This window comes from Scardinius erythrophthalmus (assembly GCF_964197995.2).
Source record: "Scardinius erythrophthalmus genome assembly, chromosome: 16".
NCBI lineage: Eukaryota > Metazoa > Chordata > Actinopteri > Cypriniformes > Leuciscidae > Scardinius > Scardinius erythrophthalmus.
The window spans coordinates 34,727,230-34,750,739 of NC_138236.1; the positions used below are offsets into that span (position 1 = coordinate 34,727,230).

The 23,510-nt window shown below is 38.8% G+C and overlaps 1 protein-coding gene across 2 annotated transcripts in view; it reads left to right on the forward strand.

Moving 5' to 3' along the window:
• Positions 1-23,510, forward strand: part of adamtsl4 (ADAMTS-like 4) — a 69,471-nt gene that overhangs the window by 12,227 nt on the left and 33,734 nt on the right. For both annotated transcript variants that reach the window (XM_081389165.1, XM_081389164.1), the window contains exon 5: positions 10,775-10,877. In XM_081389165.1, the coding sequence (XP_081245291.1) occupies positions 10,775-10,877 (103 nt within the window). The remainder of the gene's footprint in view (positions 1-10,774; positions 10,878-23,510) is intronic.

Sequence of the window (23,510 nt, forward strand, 5' to 3'; positions counted from 1 at the left end):
TGAACAAGATCTCTGGGAGCAGGTTTGCTTCAGCTGCATTGTTTTGCGTGTTTGTCATGTTTGAATTCACCCAGATATGACATCTTTGTCGTCATTTTCTCACCCTCATGTCAGCCACTATTATTTTCAAATGCGCATAAGTCATATGAGCTGCTTTCAGTATAAATTACTATTCCTCACTTTCACTGTATGGAAAAGAGCAGCTCTGACATTCTGCTCAGCATCTTCTCTTGTGTTTCATGGAGGAAAGACAGACTGGAGGAAAGAAAATTTCTTAATTGTTTTTAACGTGCACTTTTAGTGTACTTCAAATCTTAAAAGTATGAACTGAACTTGCAGATAATATAATATTATTGAAATAAAAGCACATTTAAGTGTACTTAAAGAGAGTACACTTTCATGACTGTTTCTTAACACATTTAAGTGTCCTTTTTTAAAAATGTAAAAGTAAAAAAATATACTTTAAAGTACATTTTAAATCAGTATGTTTCAACAATCATTTGTCGTGCTTCAAATAAGTACTCTTTTTTTACTACATATAAAGATGTACATAAGTCCTACTTCAGGTGATCAAAATAGCACTCTAAAGTTCACCTAATTGCATATAACATAAATTATAGGATATTTTTAATTAATTGCAATCAACATGCATTTAATTTCACAAGGGATTCATGTCTTTAAGTAGTTGGACGTGAGGGCCTAAAATTCCTGAGGCAAGGGATTCCTTCAGAGACATTACAACATCTTATCTATTGCACTTACCTAAGCGTTTATGCGAAATATTTCACAATAGTTTCTGTCACAGCACAGAATTAGATATTTGTTATTGTAATAGTTACAACATCTCCCACTCCTTGTGTTCACTGCAATGCAACTCCATAAAACTAGATTTGAAGAGTTGTGCCTGCAGGGTCAGGGTTTAGGTAGCTATGTTTTTTTGGGTTTTTTTTGCCAGCAGTATAAATCACATGTGATCAGTCATAAGGATCTACAGTGCTGCTCAGTCAGCCATTTTCTTAGAATTGTACTAATTCCTTCTCAGATTTTCAACCCGCTTTGTATTGTTACAATGTCGGTAGTAAATGTTAATGAACAATGTTGTTTACTCTTTCTCTGTGTTATCTTGACAGAGAAATTCACATTTATTTGTCAGCAAAAGTCTTTTGACAGCTCCAAGGCTTTCGTGAAAACTACAGATAGCTTCCTCATTTTTATATTTCCGCCCACAGATCGACAGAAGGTTATTAACAAAATGTATTATTCATGTTTATCTCTGAAAACTGTATCGTACTTTGTCTGCTCATTAAACAGCTTTATGGTAAAAACGGAACACTATGGCAACAGCTTTCTTTCCTGTTCGCGAGGGCGTTTTGCTTCAGGGAGTTGGGCAGAACTGACGGGCCGGCACTTTCTTTCCATTTTTTCTCCCTCTGTTCGTTGTCATCCAGTTCTAAAAGTTGACTACAAACAAGGATGTTTTTCAGATTTCCATATTTACGATTCTTTGCGGCCTTTAGCTACTGCCTACAACACGTTGTCAGGGTTCTGTCACTTCGCTCTAGTTTGTTCTTGTTTGGTAACAGCACAGTCTTGTCGTTGTGAGCTTGCTGTTCCGAGTTCGCTCGGGCCGTACGCGCTTTTGTCTGCGTGATACGTTTGCAGTGTTGCCAAGTCTGTGGTTTTTCTGAGGAATTGGGCTAGTTTTACACTGTTTCCGTGTGTTGTTAAAGCGAACACTGCCCCCTGCCCTGGAACTCGACTTTTATCCCCCAGAATGAGATTGTTACTGGGTAACCCCCGGAACACGACTGGGCTAGTTTTGGCAATTGCAAATGGGCTGGTTTTGTTACACAAACCTGGCAACCCTTGTTGTACATGTACGGAGTGTGGTGTTTGGATGCCATGGACGGCAACATGCCCAGTGCATTATGGGTGTTGAAGTTTTCTACCTATTTGACAAAAGGGAAGACAACAGCCTTTTTTCTCTGTTTTCTCTAGTCAGGTAGCACCGATTTAAAAAAAAAGTTTTCACCTTTCTACTGCATCGGCAGCCAAGTTCTATTGAAAGCCCATTCTGTCAGCAGTGAGGCCTCTTAATTTTTTTTTTCAGTGAAATGGTTGCTAAGAACTTTTTAACAACTGAACACTTGGGTTGTAACTGGGCACTGGAACTCCACATGGAGGTGGAACCCAGGAAAAGTTCTCTATTGGCCGCTCTGAGGGCTGTTTGGCTATACATAGCAGTGTGTGTGTGTGTGTGTGTGTGTTTATCTCAGTCTGAAGTGTGTTGAAGGAACTGTAAGATTACTGGTCATAGAAAGACAAACTCACATGCTTTGACTGGATGTGGAGCTTCTGAACACTTAAGAGAACTTGATGACCATCTGTGCTCTCTCTCTCTCTCTCTCTCTCTCTCTCTCTCTCTCTCTCTCTCTCTCTCTCTCTCTCTCTCTCTCTCTCTCTCTCTCTCTCTCTCTCTCTCTCTCTCTCTCTCTCTCTCTCTCTCTATCTATCTATCTATCTATCTATCACACTCTCACTTTACTTTCCTTAATATTATATTAAATACATATTTAAGTTATGTCCTGAAAGAAGGAATAGGTTTGTTTTAAAAATACAAACCTCTATTATCTGGTTTGACGGCTGTGTTTTTTGACAGCACAGTCTGATATTTATGAAAAAAATATTAAAATCATGCCAAATTAAAGTCAGTCTTCATCTTCAAGGTCTTTCCATGCTATGTAAAAAAAACTATTTGGTGTTCAATAATTTTGTTGTTATTGTTGTTGTTTAGGTTATTTCACTTATATTTATGTCATAACTATGATATTTTAATACTGTCATACAAAATCTAAAGATATTGTTTAAGGTTTTTGGTCATTTCCCTCAAGTAGGTATTTTAGCTACAGAGCAATACCAGAAAAGCTATTTAAAATCTTATATTTTGTCAACCTCAAGATTTTCTTCAATATAAGGTCAATTTGGCTCCATCCTGAATGCTGAATTCCTTCATTAATCAAATGTGAATGATATATTAGTCAATATTTATATTTCAGTATCTGAATCTGAATCTGAAATTTTCTTCGTAATTAGTGCTACACTGTGCAATAGCTTGTTCTCTCTCTCTCTCTCTGTGTGTGTGTGTGTGTGTGTGTGCGTGTGTGTGTGTGTGTGTGTGTGTGTGTGTGTGTGTGTGTGTGTGTGTGTGTCTGTGTGTTTTTATTATGGGTTAGATATCTCAGGAATGTTATTGGGTGTACTACATTCTATTTGGAGGAATACTAAATTATAATTATATGTACTTTATCATCCATGTGTGTGTACTTTGTGTGTGTGAGCAGTGGGGAACTGAGAGTAGAGGAGGAGAGGAAGTGAAATAGAGGAGTGGAGCGAAGGGGCTTTTGGGGGGTGTGACACAGTTACACTGTAACGCAGTGAAAGACGGCACTGTTTAAAACACACACACACACACACTCTCTCCAGAAATAGAGTGGGCAGAAAAACAGATAGAGGGAAAGAGAGCCTGGAGTGAAGCAGAAATGAGGAAAAAAAGATGAGTTTTTCTGAAAGAGGGAAAGGAAAGAAAAAGAGAAAAGAGGAATGGAATGTGTAAAAGAGAAAGAAGATGTAAAGAAAGAAAGAGAAAGGTCTTTCAGTGTGAAGTCACTGAGCTAAGGGTGGGCTCAGCACTTGCTAAATAAACATTTACATTGCTGTGTCAAAGGCTAAATCTCTTCACAATGGCTTTTCAGAAACAAAAGAGAGAACTCATCTCAAATTTACCATATGATTCAAATGCTGTCTGAGAAAACTCAGGGATTTGAAGACGTGATCTGAAAATATGTGATGGTTATCCTGCAAAAACAAAAACTTGGACATATCAATGTCATTATTCCGATGTTAAACTAAAGCAGTAGTTTGTGCAAAAATGCTAATTCTGTCATCATTTACTCACCATTTATTAATTTCAATGGATACTGGGGCTGTAATGCTCTAAAAACGATCCACTGAAAAGCATCATAACACTATATTCCACTATATTCATTGTGTGAGGGGGAAAAATCGATTTTCCAAAATAAATTAACTGGAAAAGAGCAACATCAACATTCTGCTAAAAGTCTCTTTCATACAGTCATACAGGTTTGAAGTGACATGACATGAGGATGAGTAAATGATGACAGAATTCACATTTTTGGGAGAACTAGTCCTTTAACAACGTTTTAAATATGACCAGAGGGTCCGTTTTATCAAATGCACATCATGTGACGTGTCCCTGTCCAATCATTGTCCTCATGCTGAAGGGATGTTTTCAAATTTAAATACTTTACAGATGCTGCTGAATTCCTGTGCTTTAAAGAGTTGGAGAGAGTTTCCTTTGTGGGGATTTAAAGAATTTAGGCCATAATGCTGATATGGGACAATATATCAGGAATTTGTCAGGAAATGAGCTCAAATCTCAGCTGGGACTTGTTCGGACAGCTGTCCGTCACCTGTGCAAACGACCCGTCGTCACAAATGACTCATGTGGGGTTTTGTAATCTTTTGTTTGCATTGTATTTCACAAACAGTTTATCCAAATTATTTACTTTAATATTAAATTAGCTAAACTTGTGTTTCAGAATAAGTTTATTTAGTTTCCCTTTGATATTCTCTTTCTCCTTCTGCCTTTTTCTTCAGTTGTTCTCGTGGGAGGCCTAAAACGTTCATGTTTATTGTCTTCAGGTTGGGTTTGTAAAGGCCCACTGTTTTACAGCTGTTCTCCTCCCCTGACCTTCCCTCATCTTCTCTTTTCTTTTTCTGATTCTTCTCTCTTTTTTTTACACTGCAAAAAAAAAAAGTTTTTGTCTTGTTTTCCAGTAAAAATATCTAAATATCCTCCACTGTAGTCTTGAGTTTACTTGTGGGAACGAACACGTCACAATATTCCTCATTTGAATAATTCCTCCCCAAGTCATACGCAAATTAAAGGGGCGTGGCCTGGTTGAGTTAGTTAGTAGTGTGTGAAACTGGTAAGGGGCGTGACATTTCCCAAACACCCTCAAAGCAGTCGACCAATCACAACACACTGGTCCAGTCGACCAATCAGAGCACAATGTTCCTCATAGATAAAGGAGCTAAACCGGGGTGCGTTTCCAAAAAGCACTGTTAGCCAACTATGGTCGCAAGTTCTGATGAATTGTGTTGGTAACGACAGAACTTGCGACCATAGTTGGCTTTGGGAAGAGTTACTGACAGACTGGGAAGAGAGGTGCTGCAACAATGTGAAATATGTGGGAAAAAAAAAAACATTCAAGCATTAAAACCTATTTTACTAGACCTCGTCTAGAAAAAAACTAGAAAAAAAAAATCAAGACTTGAAAATTGATCCAAATGAATTCTTCATGCTTAAAACAAGAACATTTGCCATTGGGTTAAGAAAAGTAAACTTATTTCAAAGGGAAAACAAGTTTATTGTTTGCACCCCACTGGCAGATATTTTTTGTAATAAGTGAAAAGTCACTTAATTTTGACACATTTTTCAGAAAACACGACTTGCTATATTATAGATATTTGTATTGGAAATCAAGACTAAAATACAGAGGAAGCACAAAATCATTTTTGCACTTTTTAGGACTAACCTTGTTTAACACACATACATATCCGTGCTGGATTTACTCTGCATTAGTTTTAAACAAACAGACACAAACTTACAGACGTATGTCATTACCCACATATTAAAAACACGTGTATGTTACTTCATCACAGACATACACACACACGTGGACACAAAGAAAGAAGTGTATAGCCCACATTCTTTATGTGCTGCACAAATGAGCCCCACATGTTCACACACTCTCACATACACTGAGAGCTTCTATGTAATCTAGTTTGTGGCGTTTGATTAGTCAAGCATCACTATTACTATTTATATTACTCTTATTTCTACTCTCGCTCAAGGCTCTTGCTCTAAGAATTCAACTTTGAGTAACTCATCCTGCTCCGTTTGTACATCAGATTTAGTGGGTGGACTCTTTTGACTTGGGCCAGTAAGTAACCATTGAGCGATCACTCAGAACACCTCAGCAACCACACAGAAACGTCCTGCCAACCACAATGCCACATCATTAAAACCAAATACTCTGGGCATCACTTTTGGCCATCAGTCCGCTATACTGTTAAAAAGATCTCATTGATTTACATTACAAGCTACCAGAATTTAATCTTACTTTCTGACCACATAAATATCAGCATCTGCAATATCAGCAAGTTTTGGCACATAGAATATGTGCACATGGAACAGCACGTAGAAACATCATTTCATTTGTGTCTATTCAGGTGTTTTTAGTTTCTTGTTTTCTTGAAGTGTGTTTGTGCATGTTTCAGCATTCTGCTTTGTTAAGTGTGTTTACACTGACCAACTGCTTTTGTCAGCTGGACACTGAGAAAAACAAAAGAATGAGGTATTCAGGGACAAAGAGGAAAGATGTGTGTGGAGAAAGTGTGTGTGTGAGTGAGTGACAGCTGTTGTGTCATTAGTGTTCACAACATGTGTGAGAAAAATCTTGAGCTCCCACCACATTTATCCGCCATGGATGCATCTGAGCCAGCCATACATTCAGTGTGTGTGTGTGTGTGTGTGTGTGTGTGTGTGTGTGTGTGTGTGTGTGTGTGTGTGTGTGTGTGTGTGTGTGTGTGTGTGTGTGTGTGTGTGTGTGTGTGTGTGTGTGTGTGTGTGTGTGTGTGTGTGTGTGTGTGTGAACGCTACACCATGATTTCCCACTGAGCTTGTAAGCGCTTGGCTTCCCCTGGTAATAAGATCCGATTGAGCTGCTATTTTGTGTGTGTGTGTGTGTGTGTGTGTGTGTGTGTGTGTGTGTGTGTGTGTGTGTGTGCGCGCGCAGATGCAGTCTGACCCGTGTGTGCCCCTGTTTGACAGTGGCCCTATTAACGAGGAAGTGAATGTGGCCTAAGGAAAGGCAGTAAAGCATTAGCTCTCTCTCTCTCTCTCTCTCTCTCTCTCTTTCTCTCAGCTTGAGTTTTAGTTTTGCTTCATTACAGGAGCTCCTCTGAACTCTCTGACTGGTAAATATCCTCTATATATCAGCTCTGTGTCGTCCTTCTGCACTCTTAGCAAGTAAACGTGTCCTTTGGGTCGGTTCTCACAAATGCTTTGCCTGTTTTCATTTGGCATGCTTAGCTTTGTGTTTTCTTGTATAATTCTTTAAAAGGATATAAAACCACTGGCCACACTTTAGTTTGAAGAACACAATTCTCTATTAACTACGACGTTTGTCTCAATAAACTCCTAATTTACTGCTCATTAATAGTTAGTAAGGTAGTTGTAAGTTTAGGTATTGGGTGGGATTAAGGGATGTAGAATATGGTCATGCAGAATAAGGCATTCATATGTGCTTTATAAGTACTAATAAACAGCCAATATCCCAGTAATATTAATACCCGCGCGCAAGCAGACCATCTACGGGACAAGCCGGATTCACCATATCTTTATGTACACAATAATAATCTTTTACATTGTTATCCTTTTATTTTTAATATTTAAAAATGTTTGTGTGCTGCTGCGCGTCCCTGTGTGTGTAATAAGAAGAGTGTATGTGCGTTGTGGACTCGCCTATAGGCGCACATTACTAATGCACTCTTTAAATAACAAAATAAAATAATTCACCATTGATTTTAGACCAGGTTTCAGTTGGTCAATGGCTCAGTCTATTTCAGTTGCCTCAAAATAGCAACACGCCAACAATGTGCCAGAACACACCTCATTTTCAGACCAGCAGCCCATGGGTGCACAGATGGGCGCAAATGTATTTGCTATTTTAACAATGTGGCGCAGGGCGTGAAAATGATAACCGCGTCAGGCTGAAACCAGCAAACAACACTTGCTTAGTGCCTGGTGCCGCATTGTACCGGGTGTATGATAGGGCCCATAAACTCACAGAATTGCGAGATGTCAACCCGCAATTGTGAGATAAAAAGTCGCAATTACCTTTTTGATTTTTTATTCCATGGCGGAAACAAGCTTGCATAGATTTTAGTATTCTTACTAAAAAATATACTTTAACTTATTTCACCCCAAAATTTCCTGATTATTTACTCACCCCTAGGCTATATATATGACTTTCTTTCTTCAGCAGAATAGAAATAAAGCTTTTGGAGGAAAAACTTTCGCTAGGGAAGACACTTATTCGTCGAGTGGGGTTGTGTGGATTAGGAAACTGAACAGGTGTGTGGAATTAGGAAACTTATTTAATAAACCAAGGAGATTAACTAGGAAACTAAGGAAAACATGAAAGTTGGGTTTAGAGCAAAATGAGGGTAAATAAATGAATTTTTATTATTTGTCATTGTATATCTTTTTTCATAACAATCATGTGTTCTGGGGTTTCAAACACTTCATACCTTACCCAATATTCTGAATGTTTATAAATATTCGTCAGCATTGGTGTAGCCTAATTAAATGTATGTATGTATGTACATATGCATGTTGTAAATTATGCCGCAAGCACCCAAACCACAGATTAATTAAAGTAAATCAACATTCAAGACTATGAGCACTAAACCCCTTGAATAAACGGAGCTCAAGTTTTCCAGAGCAAACACACTCAGATGTTGCAGACGTGTTGTAAATATTTAGGGAAGGTTTGTGGATAGCCGCAGTGTGTTTGGTGTGCATTAATGGGACAGTGTTCGGTCATTAATGGCCATGTTTGCTGTGGTCTGACACCTCAGTGACCCTGCGACTGCTTAATTTCACCCTTGTTTCGGCGCGCAGCTGCCTCTGCCTGTCCCGCCTCCTGCTTTAGTGTCCTGCAACATCCCTCCTCTTAATCTCTCCCACTGTGGGTGGTTCCTGTCGTGTTCAAGAGGGACAGGGAAAGACAGGAAGAGGAAAAAGGCAACAGAAAATAAGCTGTGTTTCCTGATGTCATTGGCATCGTGAACGAACACGTGGATCTTGAGAGGAGCATCTGGTCCAAACCAGACTGTGCTCTAGCACTCTCAATGCTGATATGGGTTTGATTTATGATGCCATATGTTTTTATCCTGATGGTTGTGGTTTGGGAATTGCAAGGAATTTATCGATTCTGGGTCAGTTTCCACTTAACAATTCTAGTTCCTTAACCTTGTAAATTGTAAAACAAAAAAAATAAATTCATTTTTTAAATGGAACGCTTTATTAATCCTTCATGCAAACTCTAAAATATTTTTTATTTTTATTTTTTTATTACCATATTTGATACATCAAGCTTTTATGGCTCAAATAGTTTGATATAGGCCCCTGTACCCAGTGCAATGCAAAGTCATGCGCGACGCAAGTGTTGTTTGCTGGTTTCAGCCTGACGCGGTTATCATTTTCATGTCCTGCGCCACATTGTTTAAATAGCAAATACATTTGTGCCCATCTGTTCGCCCATGGGCTGCTGGTCTGAAAACGAGGTGTGTTCAGGCGCATTGTTGGTGCGTTGCTGAAATAGACTGAGCCATTGACCAACAAGAACCTGGTCTAAAGTCAATGGTGCAGTATTTATTTATTTTTGTCATTTAAAGAGTGCGTTAGTAATATGCGCCTGCAGGTCCACAACGCGCGTACACTTTGTCCCGTAGATGTTCTGCTTGCGCTTTAGCCTCGCGCACGCGCTGATCCGTTTCCACGCTAGAGAAGCGTTCAGTTTTTCTGTTTGCAACTTCCAGCATGTAAATAGCGAATCTGCCATGGAGCGAGCCCAACTGGCTTTTAAAGAGAATGGGAGATGAAACTCTGATTGGTTTATTGCACGTTACGTCTAAAACACACCCATTACTCATTAAGAGAATAGGGACAACCCTTTTAGACCATGCGCCGGGAGCGCCGACCATTTTTCCCGTCGTTAAACTAGACCATGCGCATAAATCGTTAAAACAGGGCCTAATATATACGACTCTCATAGTCAAGGAGGAAAAAACACCTCAATTTTGTCCAAAGCAAAATATACAATTTGTTGCAGATGGTGATAATTATGTGGCCAAAAAGTAAGATGATAATATTTAATACAAATTAAGAAGAATTGAAATTTTAACATGATTTTTCTAAAATAAAAAAAATATTTATGGATAATCAAGTAAACCTAAGTTACTTAAGGTTATCCGATTCCTTATGTTTACTTTATAAAAACAGTAAAGATTTCACAGCAAAAATCACGACCTAAAGGTGGGCGTTTTTACAATTATACAAAAAAGCCTTTTACTTCAAAAAAAAAGTATAAACTATCAATCAGACGACAGAAGGCATGTAGTAGATTGTGTGCAACAGGTTTTTCAGCAAAGTTTTGGCTGAGGCCTTAGAAATTAGTGTATCAAAAATGATACAATGGGCTTTATAGGGTTAATGGTTCTGTTAATAATTTGGAAGATTGGAATTCAGTGCTTATTTTTAATCTTTCAGACAAAGTTTTTAATTCTTGTTTTGACAAACTTTATTTTTCAAAAAGGTTTTTTTAATTCTCAATTAGTTTTGTCAGTTTTTCATTCCTTAAAATGTGTGTCATTTCGCGTTGTCTTCTTCAGGGCTCTTGGCTTTCTCTGACTCCATAAACATTGGCCTCCGTCTGTCTCTCCCTCTCTAGAGATTTATGGGAATGTTTCCAGGTTCACCATTATTTCCATATGGTAGCCAATGTATCACTCTCTGTCACAGTTTTACCCAAAGCATGCACACACACACACACACACACACACACACATTGTCATGCTTGTCGAAGTGAGACACTATAACTTAAGTCTCTCTCTCTCCCTCCAGGCATGTCCAGGTGCTCCAGTAAACTCCAGGGCTGAGCAGTGTGCAGCGTTCAACAGTCAAGAGTTTATGGGACGCGTGTATGACTGGGAGCCTTTCACAGAAGGTTAGAAACGGAAATTGAAGGGGTATAAAGGGAAAAAAGAAGCAATAACAGAGGTGTGGTGGAATATTACCCTGCTTCGTACCTTGTGGAGCAGCATTTGGAGTTTATTGTTTAATTATCAAGTTTACTGGACATCTACTCACACCACATTTTCCATTTACCTCACTATCAGACCATGTTCTTCTGCTGTTAAGTTGTTAGGTACAAATGTGACCATGGACCACAAAACCAGTCACAAGTCTCACGGGTATATTTGTGGCAATAGCCAACAATACATTGTATGGGTCAAAATGATGGATTTTTCTTTTATGCCAAAAATCATTAGGATATAAGTAAAGATTATGATCCATGAAGATATGTTGTAAATTTCCTACCTTAAATATATCAAAAATGCATTTTTGTGAGTGGATGCTGCAAAATCGCCAACAGAAATGGACAATTTTAAAGGCGATTTTCTCAATATTTAGATTTTCTTGCACCCTCAGATTCCAGATTTTCTAATAGTTGTATCTCGGCCAAATGTTGTCCTATCCTAACAAACCATACATCAATCGAAAGCTTATTTATTCAGCCTAGGGTCACAAATGAGCTCTGTTCCAAAACCTAGTGTGCTGGCTACATAGAAAAGATTTTAAGGCACTACCGTTCAAAAGTTTGGGGTCATTACGTTTTTTTTTTTTTTGTCAAAGAAGGGTCATATGTTCATCAAGGCTGCATTTATTTAATTATTTAGTTAATAAGTTTTTAACAAAAGATTATCTAACTCTTTCTATGAGCTAATTAAACAATACTAATTTGTTAATTACAGCGACAATGAATGAACTGAATATAGTATATAGTCTATTAATGTATTAACTACAGTTTATAAACTATTTAGTTTGCAAATTATTTGTAAATACTTTATTAATGTATACTTATTATAAAATGTTACTGACATCTTTTGTAACATTATAAATTACTTTACTGTTACTTTTCAGCAATTTGATGTGTCCTGGCTGAATAAAAGTATCAATTTCTTTCAACAAAAAAAAAAAAGTACTGAACTATTGAACGGCAATTTAGCTGCACTTTAGACACAAAACGTGTTCCCAAATGCTGCCTTCTTAAGCCTTTTTGCCAAAATATAAAGCACCAATGAATGCTTCACAAAGGCAATCTTGCAATTAATTTTTTTTGAAAGTTTTTTGAAGATGGCTTAGAAGTTGAGAAAAAATGTTGATAACTCTATACTGAAAATATTAACTAAATTCTGATTGCAAATTACAAAAAAAGAAAAAAGAAAATTTTGGTTTTTGATTACACTTCTGTTTTATCTACCAAATCAACATGGTGGAGTATTTTCGGTTCTGTTCAACAAGTTTTGCCATTTCTAAACTAATTCTGCCGATTTTTCTTCACAATCAGCGTAGAAAATGTGAAAAATGTGCACAGATTCAGTTTAGACTGGCATGGCCTTAAACAGTCAGTGATTCTCAGAAAGCTCAGAACTAGCAGATAAGCAAGAATAAAGGCGTTTTTGAGAGGCTGTAAATGACCTGAGCCTTAAGAAGACAAAGTAGATGTAGAATGAATGAAGGAAGGAGGAGGGGTGTGACCACAGGGGTCATGGGTATTACTGTACAAGCAAAGCTTCTTTGTGAGAGAGAAGGATAGAGAAAGAGAAGTTAAAGAGAAACACAGAGTTAAAAACAGAGGAATGTGTGACGGACCCTTATAAAAGTCACCGAGACAGAGTGCACGTACCGGACCACGACTATAAATCAACAATACAGAAAGAGGAGAGAAAGAAAAAGAGGGACTTATAGTGGGGAAATCGGATGAGGGAGGAGGAGTCAGAGAGGACAGAGGTTAGGGAGTCATAGCAACCGAATGAAAAATGCTGCTGTTCGGGATGGATGGATGGATGGGATGAAAGGGTCTGTGAATGAGAGGAGAAAGACCTGAATGGAGGAAGAAAGGCCTGAATAGTAAGTGAGAGGCTTGAAAAAGGGGGAAGTGAGGACAGACATTACTGAAGTGACATTCAATCTACTGCTGAGGAGAGAGAGCCGTCTGGCCCACTATGGTGTGCGGGACGCCCTCTCTGACAGATGACCACAAATATTTAGGACTGAACCTTAAATCTTCAGTTTAGATCCGTGCAGTCTTAAATATTGAGTATAGAATCTTGATTCTTGAGTTTAGAACCCTGAATCTTCAGTTTAGAATCTATTATCTTGAGTTTAGAATCTTGAATCTTTAGTGTAGAACCTTGAAATTGACTTTAGAATCATGCGTACTACTGAGTTTAGAATCTACAGATAGAATCTCTAGTCTTGAGTTTATAACTTTGAAACTTGAGTTTGCAATCTTGAGTGTAGATACTAGAATTTTGAATTACAATCATGAGTTTAGAATCTTCATCTTGAGTTTAGAATCTTCCATTTTGAATACAGAGTGTAGAATACTAAATCTTGAGTTTAGAATCTTGATTCTTGAGTTTAGAGCCTTGAATTTAGAATCTTAAATACGGAATATAGAATCTTTAATAATGAGTTTAGAACCCTGAATATTGTTTAGAATCTTGAATTTATACTTTTGATCTTAAGATCTTGGTCAACACTTTAGATTGGGGTCCGATTCTCACTATTAGCTAGTTGCTTATTAGCATGCATATTACATATTGCATATTACTAGGATATTGGCTGTTTATTAGTACTTATAAAGCACATATTAATGCCTTATTCTGCATGACCATATTCTACAGGGTGGGCCATTTATATGGATACACCGTAATAACATGGGAATGGTTGGTGATATTAAAGTCCTGTTTGTGGCACATTAGTATATGTGAGGGGGCGAACTCCTCAAGATGGGTGGTGACCATGACATATACTAATGTGCCACAAACAGGACTTTAATATCACCAACCATTCCCATGTTATTACGGTGTATCCATATAAATGGCCCACCCTGTACATCCCACCCAAAACCAAACTTAACAACCCTACTAACTATTAATAAGCAGCAATTAGGAGTTTATTGAGGCAATAGTTAATAGTGAAAATTGGACCCTAAACTAAAGTGTGGCCAAACCTTCAGTTAGAATCTTTCGTTTATTACCTGCAAACTTGAGTTTAGAACCTCAAGAGCCTTGAATTTAGAATTGTGAATTCTGAGTTTAGATACTTCTATCTTACAGTCTTGAGTTAAAGTATTGAATCTTGAGTTTAGAATGTTAAATCTTGAGATAAGAACCCTTAATTTTGTGTTCGGGTAGATTCTTCAGTTGGAAACTTGAGTCTTGTATTTAGATCATTGAACATTGAAGTTATTTGTTGATGAAGTGCTGCTAATGAATTGTTGCAGCTGCTGTTTTGTTTGTATCTGTGAATCTTTTATGACTGAGCTTTTTCTTATCGTGATTCGGAGAGTCTTTATCTCGCAGCTGCTTTCAGTCATATTCAGTAAATCATTTATAGATGAGGAAAAGCTTGTGTGACATTAAAGGAATAGTTTTATACAAGGAGAAAGGAGATTACATGATATTTACTCCAAACCTAAGTAGGGCGCCAGCTTTAATCCTATTACAATAAATAATCAACTAATTTAAATCATATACAATACAATGCAGATATGATGTTTGGCACATTTTATTTTTGGATAGATTGCTGTAGATTGTTTGCTTTGAACTACAGATCAATTCAGTCTAATGTTTGTTTAAGGGTAATTCAACTGATATTGATGTATTCGTCTAGCAAATGCTTTTATCCAAAGTGACTTATAAAAGGATTGCCTCAGAACAAGTGATTCATCCCGAGGAGATTATGTAACATGAATTGGGCCAATACACACTTCCTAAATGACTTGGAAAAGTACAAGCTAGAACAGAGATGTAGGTGTGACACTGTAAAATAGTGCTTTGTGGTTTAAGGGTAAGGGTGAGTCAAATGCATTTCTTGAATGCTACATTAATCTGGATATGTTTCAAAAACGCTCTGCCTCTACATTAGCATTTTCACACACGCACATTTTCCCGAAGTTTCTTGTCCACACTGAAACATCAGTAAAACACTAAAATCATATGCAAGTGTAAAATGTAATAAAAGCTCATGATGATACTGAGAGACCAGAAATAGTGAAGTGCTTACACTATTCTCCTGGCACAATACATACAGGTTCCATTACCATTTATTGTATGGAAAGGGTACGTTTACACTAGCCTGGAAATCCAGACCCAAATCTGAAAGATTAATGGTCTGGCATCGAGTAATGAAAATCGGCCAGCTCGAGGGGCGGCACCAAGCATGCATTTGAAAATCTCACTGCACGCAATTGGATAACACGACGACCAATCACAACAATATAGCCCCATACGCTTAGCTACCAGCAGAGCTAACTGGTAGATTAGAGCAAAAACGTTCTTGCAAAGGAAGGATTCGAGCGCCGTCTTCTGTTCCTCTTTTAGATAAAAAGCCAAGTCTAATTTGTTCATTGTAGCGGCCAAAGTCTTTTCAAACAACTGGTGTTCATCCATAGCCATCTTGCAATGTTTACTAATGACTTCGACGTCACAGCGCTGTTGTCATCTGCCCGCCTATATCAGATAACCCGATGTGATTGGTGCAGCTCGGATACAAGGGCATATTTAATGAGCATCATTAGTCGACGCCAGAGTAACTCGCTGAGCAAATTCAACTTGTGCTCTCGCGATAACTCTCGATTTCCAGGGTACGTTTACACGACAACGATGTACTAAAAACTGAAACGTTTTTCCTTTGCGTTTTCGCTTACAGACGCTAGTGTTGTCAAAACGATCCCCGTTCAAACAGATCCGCTAAAATGATTAAAAAACTGTATTCTGCTGTCAGACCAGTAGTTGGCAAAGTCACTTTGTTAAAGTCCCCCTGTTGTCAATAATTGTATCTCTTAAAACTCATCTTTGATCACTAAAATGACATATTTAAATGTTTTTTTCCTGTGAAAAATAAATTCTACATGCCTTAAAATATTTTGAATGTAACTCTACACCCCTTCCTCATTTAGTATACGTGGATCCGTGAATATGCTGTTACCGCCACAGCCATGACATAAAATAGGAAAAACAATTAGCAATAACAAAACAACAACAAAAGAGAGCAGGACTGCCGCCAAAATCCCGCCGCCCAGACATGGCAACGAGGCTTCTTATATCCCTCACTCACACGGTTCACATGTGCAGGAAATCAGTTCCTAATAAAACAAGAACACACATAACAAGAACACTTCCGCCCCCTAGAGGACAGACAAATCATTACACAAATAAAACAAATCAATCAAGAATACATGCACATGTAACATATGCTAATAAGCCCCGCCTCCACTCACTCACACCAGCTCAGAGATTCACTCGGCCAACTCACTGAGGTAAACGCTGCAGAATGGTAATTAATATGATTAGCCTTTTCTTGACTACATTATCAAACAGCTAATGGTGTGTTGCTAATGTTACACAAACCATGTTCCCGTTTGCCATCTCAGAATCAGGCAGCTGCCTTCTAACAATCATCAGTGGAGAAAGGCATAGAGTTCCTCATAGCATCGTAATATACACCATACACCCGCTATATTGCTAAATCGACCCGATTTTTCATATCAACAGAAAAATATACCGGGATAACCTGGCTTCTCTCGAGACACCCCTGCTAGTTCGCTGTTAATGATCTGGGCTGGGTTTCCCGAAACCTTCTTAGCGCTACGTCGTTCTTAAGTTACACCTTAAGCTGTGCCTTATCGTTAATACGTGTTTCCCGAAACGTTCTTCTGTAAGTCAAACTCTTAGCTTTACCTTATCACTGTTGCAGGTCTATACGAATATAATTCTGAAGTTTTAATACATCCAGACAGTGTTCAATTAGGCTAATTCAAGTGTTTTCATGCAAAGGATAAAATGGTCATTATACGGATTGTTGTTAGATCTTTAATTATATTATTCAAAGGTACATCAGCTGCCGAACCATGAAAGGCTTAATAGTCTATTTAAAGGGAATGATTGTGGTGGGGAGTTTGCTCAAACTATGGCAGCGATACAGCGAATAGTTGTTCTAAAAGACGGTGCCGTCCGGGGAGCGTCTTCGTAGCATGCTAAGAGGGCTGGATTTTCCGATAACATTGTCTCTCACCGCGCTACGACGACTTAACTAAAGGTATACCATTTCTAGGTGTGTTCCCCGAACCATACCTTAGGAAGCTGCTTAAGATATACCTTCTTACTTGCGACGTTACCAGGTGCTGTCCGGGGTGATGGTGGTGAATTTGTTGATATCGATGGCTCGAGAATCAATTATTCACTCATGCAGGGGCTGCTTCACTGCGTTATGTGAGAACTTTATAAATGAAGCACTTCAGAAATAGTGGAAATTGCATTTATTAGGATTAATGTGATATTATAAAAAATATTTCAAACTATAATAGCCTAGCACATATTTAAAAATTGTATCATATATTGCTGCCACAATAACGGCCCATTACAACTGTTTATGTTATTTTTTCTTTCTATTTTTTGTATACTGAGGTGGAGCTGTGATGAAATATTGTTCTTGTAAAAACTTTCCAGCATTTCAGTAATAAAAGTGTTCATCTTTAAAATGCATGCAAATTACAGTGAAGCGCAACAGTTATGACATGTAAGGTGCTCGGCAGTGACCAAAAAAGATTTAAACAGTGAAATTGAAGCGATCTCTTCTTGTACACTTAGAGATGTGGATTCGGATGACAATTAAATTACACGACCATGGTGTTTGTCAAAAAACAGTAGGTAATTTGGCCGGGGATTTTTACGCGGGTGGTGGAAGAAAAACACTGACATTCTGGATTCGTACGGCAATAAAATCACAGACTAACCTAAATGTTGAAAATACCGTACGACCCCATGAGAAACAATTACCATCCGAATAGGGCTTAACTGCGTACGCTTTCACTGGCCTTTGAAAGGAGTCCGTGGACGGCGGCGTCTTTTAGCACAACTAATCGCTGTATCGCTGCTATAGTTTGAGCAAACTCCCCACCTCAATCATTCCTTTTAAATAGACTCCTAAGCCTTTACTGCCTAATGGTTTGCCAGCTGATGTACCTTTGGATAATATAATTAAAAAGCTAACAGCAATCAGTGTATGGAAGTAAAATAATGTCAAATGTTTTTGAAACAAAAAGCCTGTTGAATTGCACTACTTGAAAAAAAATAGGCATTGCATTAACCATGCTTGCATTTTAATGCATTGTATTTTTAGGGCTTGCATTTTTATGGGCTGAAATTCAACATGGTTGAATATTTAAGCTGTGAATATTTCAATTAAAAACATTTCAAACACATTTTCATTATTAAAAATTCAATAATCCATATTCACCTTTCATATTTCACTTCCAAAATATTCAAACTGTTTAAAAATACAACCTATAATATTCAACAGGCAATTTTCGGTCCATTTTATTTCGCTTTGCAAAATTCGCTTCCACAAATTCAGTGGTTCAAATTCGACAGTAAATTCAACGGAACTGCAGGAAAAGCAATAGATTACCGAGATACTCTCCATCTGCTGTTAGTCAACCTCACCAGCAGGGGGTGCAAAAGCGCTTGTTGTTGACGAAGACAGAGCAACAGTTAGAGCAAGCCATTCATTCATAAAATGAAAATGAGCTGTGTCAGTATATATGCGGAAAAGATGATAAAGACACAAAAGCTGTGTTTATGTTTCATTCAATAACTTCATTGTTACTTTCCCTGTGTAGCCTACATGTCATCAGCTTTCTCTACATGAACAGGATTATAATCGGTTTCCCTCAATACCTCACACTCGAGGATTCCCCTTCTGTCGGGACAAAACGCTTAACGTAGTTTATGGACTAATACAGTGATATAAAAGACCAAACTCGCACCTTATTGGGGATGTAGGCTGTAGGCTACTATATAGGCTAGATGGACTAATAATATGAACGTAATGCGCAAAGTTTCATGCTGAGCATTTCGTGATATACTGGCATAAAATCAACACTTGATCAATACTAACACTTTCTCTTCTCTTTTCTCTCTCTCTCTCTCTACAGTATATATATATATATATATAGTTGCTCTGTCTTCGTCAACAACAAGCGCTTTTGCACCCCCTGCTGGTGAGGTTGACTAACAGCAGATGGAGAGTATTTCGGTAATCTATTGCTTTTCCTGCAGTTCCGTTGAATTTACTGTCGAATTTGAACCACTGAATTTGTGGAAGCGAATTTTGCAAAGCGAAATAAAATGGACCGAAAATTGCCTGTTGAATATTATAGGTTGTATTTTTAAACAGTTTGAATATTTTGGAAGTGAAATATGAAAGGTGAATATGGATTATTGAATTTTTAATAATGAAAATGTGTTTGAAATGTTTTTAATTGAAATATTCACAGCTTAAATATTCAACCATGTTGAATTTCAGCCCATAAAAATGCAAGCCCTAAAAATACAATGCATTAAAATGCAAGCATGGTTAATGCAATGCCTATTTTTTTCAAGTAGTGCAATTCAACAGGCTTTTTGTTTCAAAAACATTTGACATTATTTTACTTCCATATCAGTGCAATGACAATTTTATTCTTTGCATGAAAACACTTGAATTTGTGTAATTGAACACTGGGTGTATTACAACTTCAGAATTATATTCGTATAGACGGTCAACAGTGATAAGGTAAAGCTAAGAGTAGTCCAGACCAACCTTCCGAAGGTTTGACTTACAGAAGGTATACTTAACTAAGAACGTTTCGGGAAACATGTATTAACGATAAGGCACAGCTTAAGGTACAACTTAAAAATGACGTAGCCTTAAGAAGGTTTCGGGAAATCCAGCCCTGCTAAAGCCTGCCGGCACGTTGATCTGATTGGTTACAAGGTAGTTTGTGACGTCAGAAACACCAGCGATTTCAAACTGCAGTTTTAAGGAGAAAATACTCAGCAATGGTGTTGACTTATGTCTTAAAGCATATTAAAAACACCACATAGACATATAAACAACATTAAAAACTTGATTTTCAACTTCAAGAAAAAATATGCACATTACGTCACCGTTTTCATAAATTCACGTTTTGTAGTTTACACAGAGACTTTCAAAAGTTTGCATAGTTGAAAACAGTGTTGTGGAAACGGCCCACAAAACGCAATTGGACAGCGATTGGAAATAGCAGAGCAAAAACATTGTCTCAGTGTGGATGGAAGACCAAAACATAGATAAAAGGATGCGTTTGCAAATGTATCTGGCTTAGTGTAGACATAGCCGAAGATAGAGCTGGAAGCTTAAGATTGAAAAGTGTGGCAGCACAGAGCAGACGTAGGACGTATGGATGGAATTCAGTATCAGATGTAGTTCACTTTTCTACACTTACATTTACATTTATTCATTTTGCAGACGCTTTTATCCAAAGCGACTTACAAATGAGGAATACAGCAAGCGATTCATCGTGAAGAGGCAAAAAACCACAAGTGCTTAAAATACAAGGTTTCAGACATTGCTTAGAGTATCATAATCTAGAATAGGGAGGGATTAAAGGAAGGTGAAAGCACAGATTTGAATTTTTATGATGATGAGATTTCTACAAAATCTTTATCAGACAGAGTTCAGTATTGTAGAAAGTTCACTATTGAACAGGGTCCAGTATCAGACACAGTTCAGTATGGGACAGGGCTAAGCAGCATGCAGAGCTCAGCATCAGACATGGTTCAATACTGGACAAAGTTGAGTCCAGTCGAGACAGTGCTGATTATCCCACAGGGTTCGGTATCAGGAAGAGTTCTGTGTAAGAATTCAGTTACACTGAAATGACAGACATCAACCCCTCTGTTTATAATGTGTTCTGAAACTGCTTTTATGTAGAAATGAAATCAAAACAAACGCACTCAGGGGTATTCAGGCCATGAGCTGTTGTGAAAGAGGCGACACTGGGACTGTGTGTGTGTGTGTGTGTGTGTGTGTGTGTGTGTGTGTGTGTGTGTGTGTGTGTGTGTGTGTGTGTATGTGTGCTGTGGGTTAGGAGGTACAAGAATGTGCTCCGATTTATTAGAAGTAAAACTCTTGTAGGTTCCAGCAGTTATGTGAGCTATTGTTGGACAGGACATTGGGGGTTTGGCTGTATGGTGTGTGTGTGCGTGCACATGCTTTTGTTTTGTTGTCCCTTGGAGATCATTTTTTTGGCCAGCTCAACTCTAAAGATCATTATGTGATTGTGATATTGTGTGTGTGTGTGTGTGTGTGTGTGTGTGTGTGTGTGTGTGTGTGTGTGTGTGTGTGTGTGTGTGTGTGTGTGTGTGTGTGTGTGTGTGTGTGTGTGTGTGTGTGTGTGTGTGTGTGTGTGTGTGTGTGTGTGTGTGTGTGTGTGTGTGTGTGTGTGTGCAGTAATTGTTACTGCATGGTGCTGCTGTTCAGTTCTGCGTATGATTTGGCTTGTTCTCAGTGTGCCCAGGGTTTTTAAGGGACATTCTTAAGAAAAATATTCATTGAAAAATGTAATTCTGTCATTACAAAAAGTAATTTACTTAAAATATTGGCACTCATTCTAGTTTTCCTTGGTGCATTCATGAGAGAAACAGCAATGTCCCATACAGGAACAAATTTTCCTCTATAGTTGGATATTTTCTATTAATCAGTTCACAAATCCATTTGAAATTAGTCTTTTAACAAATCGGACTGATCTGCTTCACGGGAGGGGAAGATTTTTAGTGAATAATTACTTGCGTTTTGGTTTGTTCCTCACAAAAAGCATGCAAATTACAACTGTTTATGGTACAGACTTATTTGGCCTCATTCATGAAACACGAACAGAACAAATTCTGTGTTTATCGTTCATAAAGCCGTGTGATGTAAATTTTCGGATTTATGAAAGTCTTCGTATTTTCACGAACCCTGTTCCCCTTCCACACGTAAATGGTGCATAAAACCTCCGAAAGTTCTTTTAGGCAAACTGATGACTGCATTTTGATAACGCTATGCAACATAATAATATTTCATGAGTTTGTTTGTATACCTAGGCGATCTTAAACTATTGAGGTTGCATGTCATAAGACCTATTTATGAATGATTGGAATTCATTAACATACACATTTAACTAACAAATCTGATGTTTACAAAGCATTTGTGAATCCGAGGGAGAGTTTTCGGGAAGGTCCCTTTTACTTGCAAATGACTATACTTACTCAGAATACTCAGAATACAAATTACTGATATATTTACAGAAGTTTCATGATTGAGGCTCAGTGACTTTCTGAAACGTCTCGGTTACGTATGGTAACTCTCTTTCCCTGAAGGAGGGAATGGAGACGTACGTTGTGACCGACTAATAGGAATCTCAGTAGAGAGGTGAATCTCCTTCGAGTGAAACTAAACGAGCCAATGCACATTGGCTTGCAATGATTTGCATCAGCTGTTCAGCCACGGAGTGCGGGTATATAATGAGCAGAAGGTGCGATTGCACTTTAGTTTTTTGCTGAGGAGCTGAACCAATGAGCTGGCTGCCCCGGTGGGTCGCAGCAGATAATAATAATGATAATTCGTTACTTTATGTAGCGCTTTTCTGGGTCCTCAAAGCACTTCACATATGGAAGGGGGGAGTCTGCTCAACCACCACCAATGTAATGCATCCACTTGGACACCAGCTTATCGGTAGAGAGGAGACAGTGATGAAGCCAATCAGTATATGGGGATGATTAGGAGGCCATGATGGACAGGGGCCAATGGGCAAATTTGGCCAGGATGCCGGGGTTACACCCCTACTCTTTTTCGAAGGACATCCTGGGATTTTTAATGACCACAGAGAGTCAGGACCTCAGTTTAACGTCTCATCCGAAGGACGGTGCTCTTTGACATTATAGTGTTCCCGTCACTACACTGGGGCGTTAGAACCCACACAGACCACAGGGTGAGCCCCCCCTGCTGGCCTCACTAACACCTCTTCCAGCAGCAACCTGATTTTTCTCAGGAGGTCTCCCATCCAGGTACTAACCAGGCTCAGCCCTGCTTAGCTTCAGTGGGCAACCAGTCTTGGGCTACAGGGTGATATGGCTGCTGGCAGATGTGGCAGCGGGACGTACGATTTTCCTTCCCTCCTTCAGGGAACGAGGGTTACCATAAGTAACCGAGACGTTCCCTATCAAAGCACGGGGGTAAGGCAAGGGGGTAAGGCCCTTGCGACGTGCAACGGCAGCGTAGACCACCTTGTCGGTTGATGTACGCAACGGTCGCAGTGTTGTCCGTACAGACCAGCACATCCCTGCCTTGTAGCGGCCTTTTTAAGCGGCTCAGAGCGAGACGTACTGCTAGCAACTCGAGGCAGTTGATGTGCCAATGCAGTTGGGGGCCGTCCACACCCCTGACATTGCATGCCCGTTGTACGTGGCACCCCAGCCGGTGGCAGAGGCATCTGTGAACACCACAGCATGCCTGGACACCTGTTCCAAGGGCATTCCTGTCCGCAGCAATGAGGGGTCTGACCACGAGCTGAAGGTCTGGCGGCACGGCGGTGTGATTGTCACCCGATGAGTGCCGTGATGCCACGCCGATCGCAGGACTCCAGCCAGTGCTGAAGCGGTCTCATATGTAGCAGCCTGAGCTGAGTTACCGCTGCTGCCATATGCCCCAGGAGCCTCTGAAAATA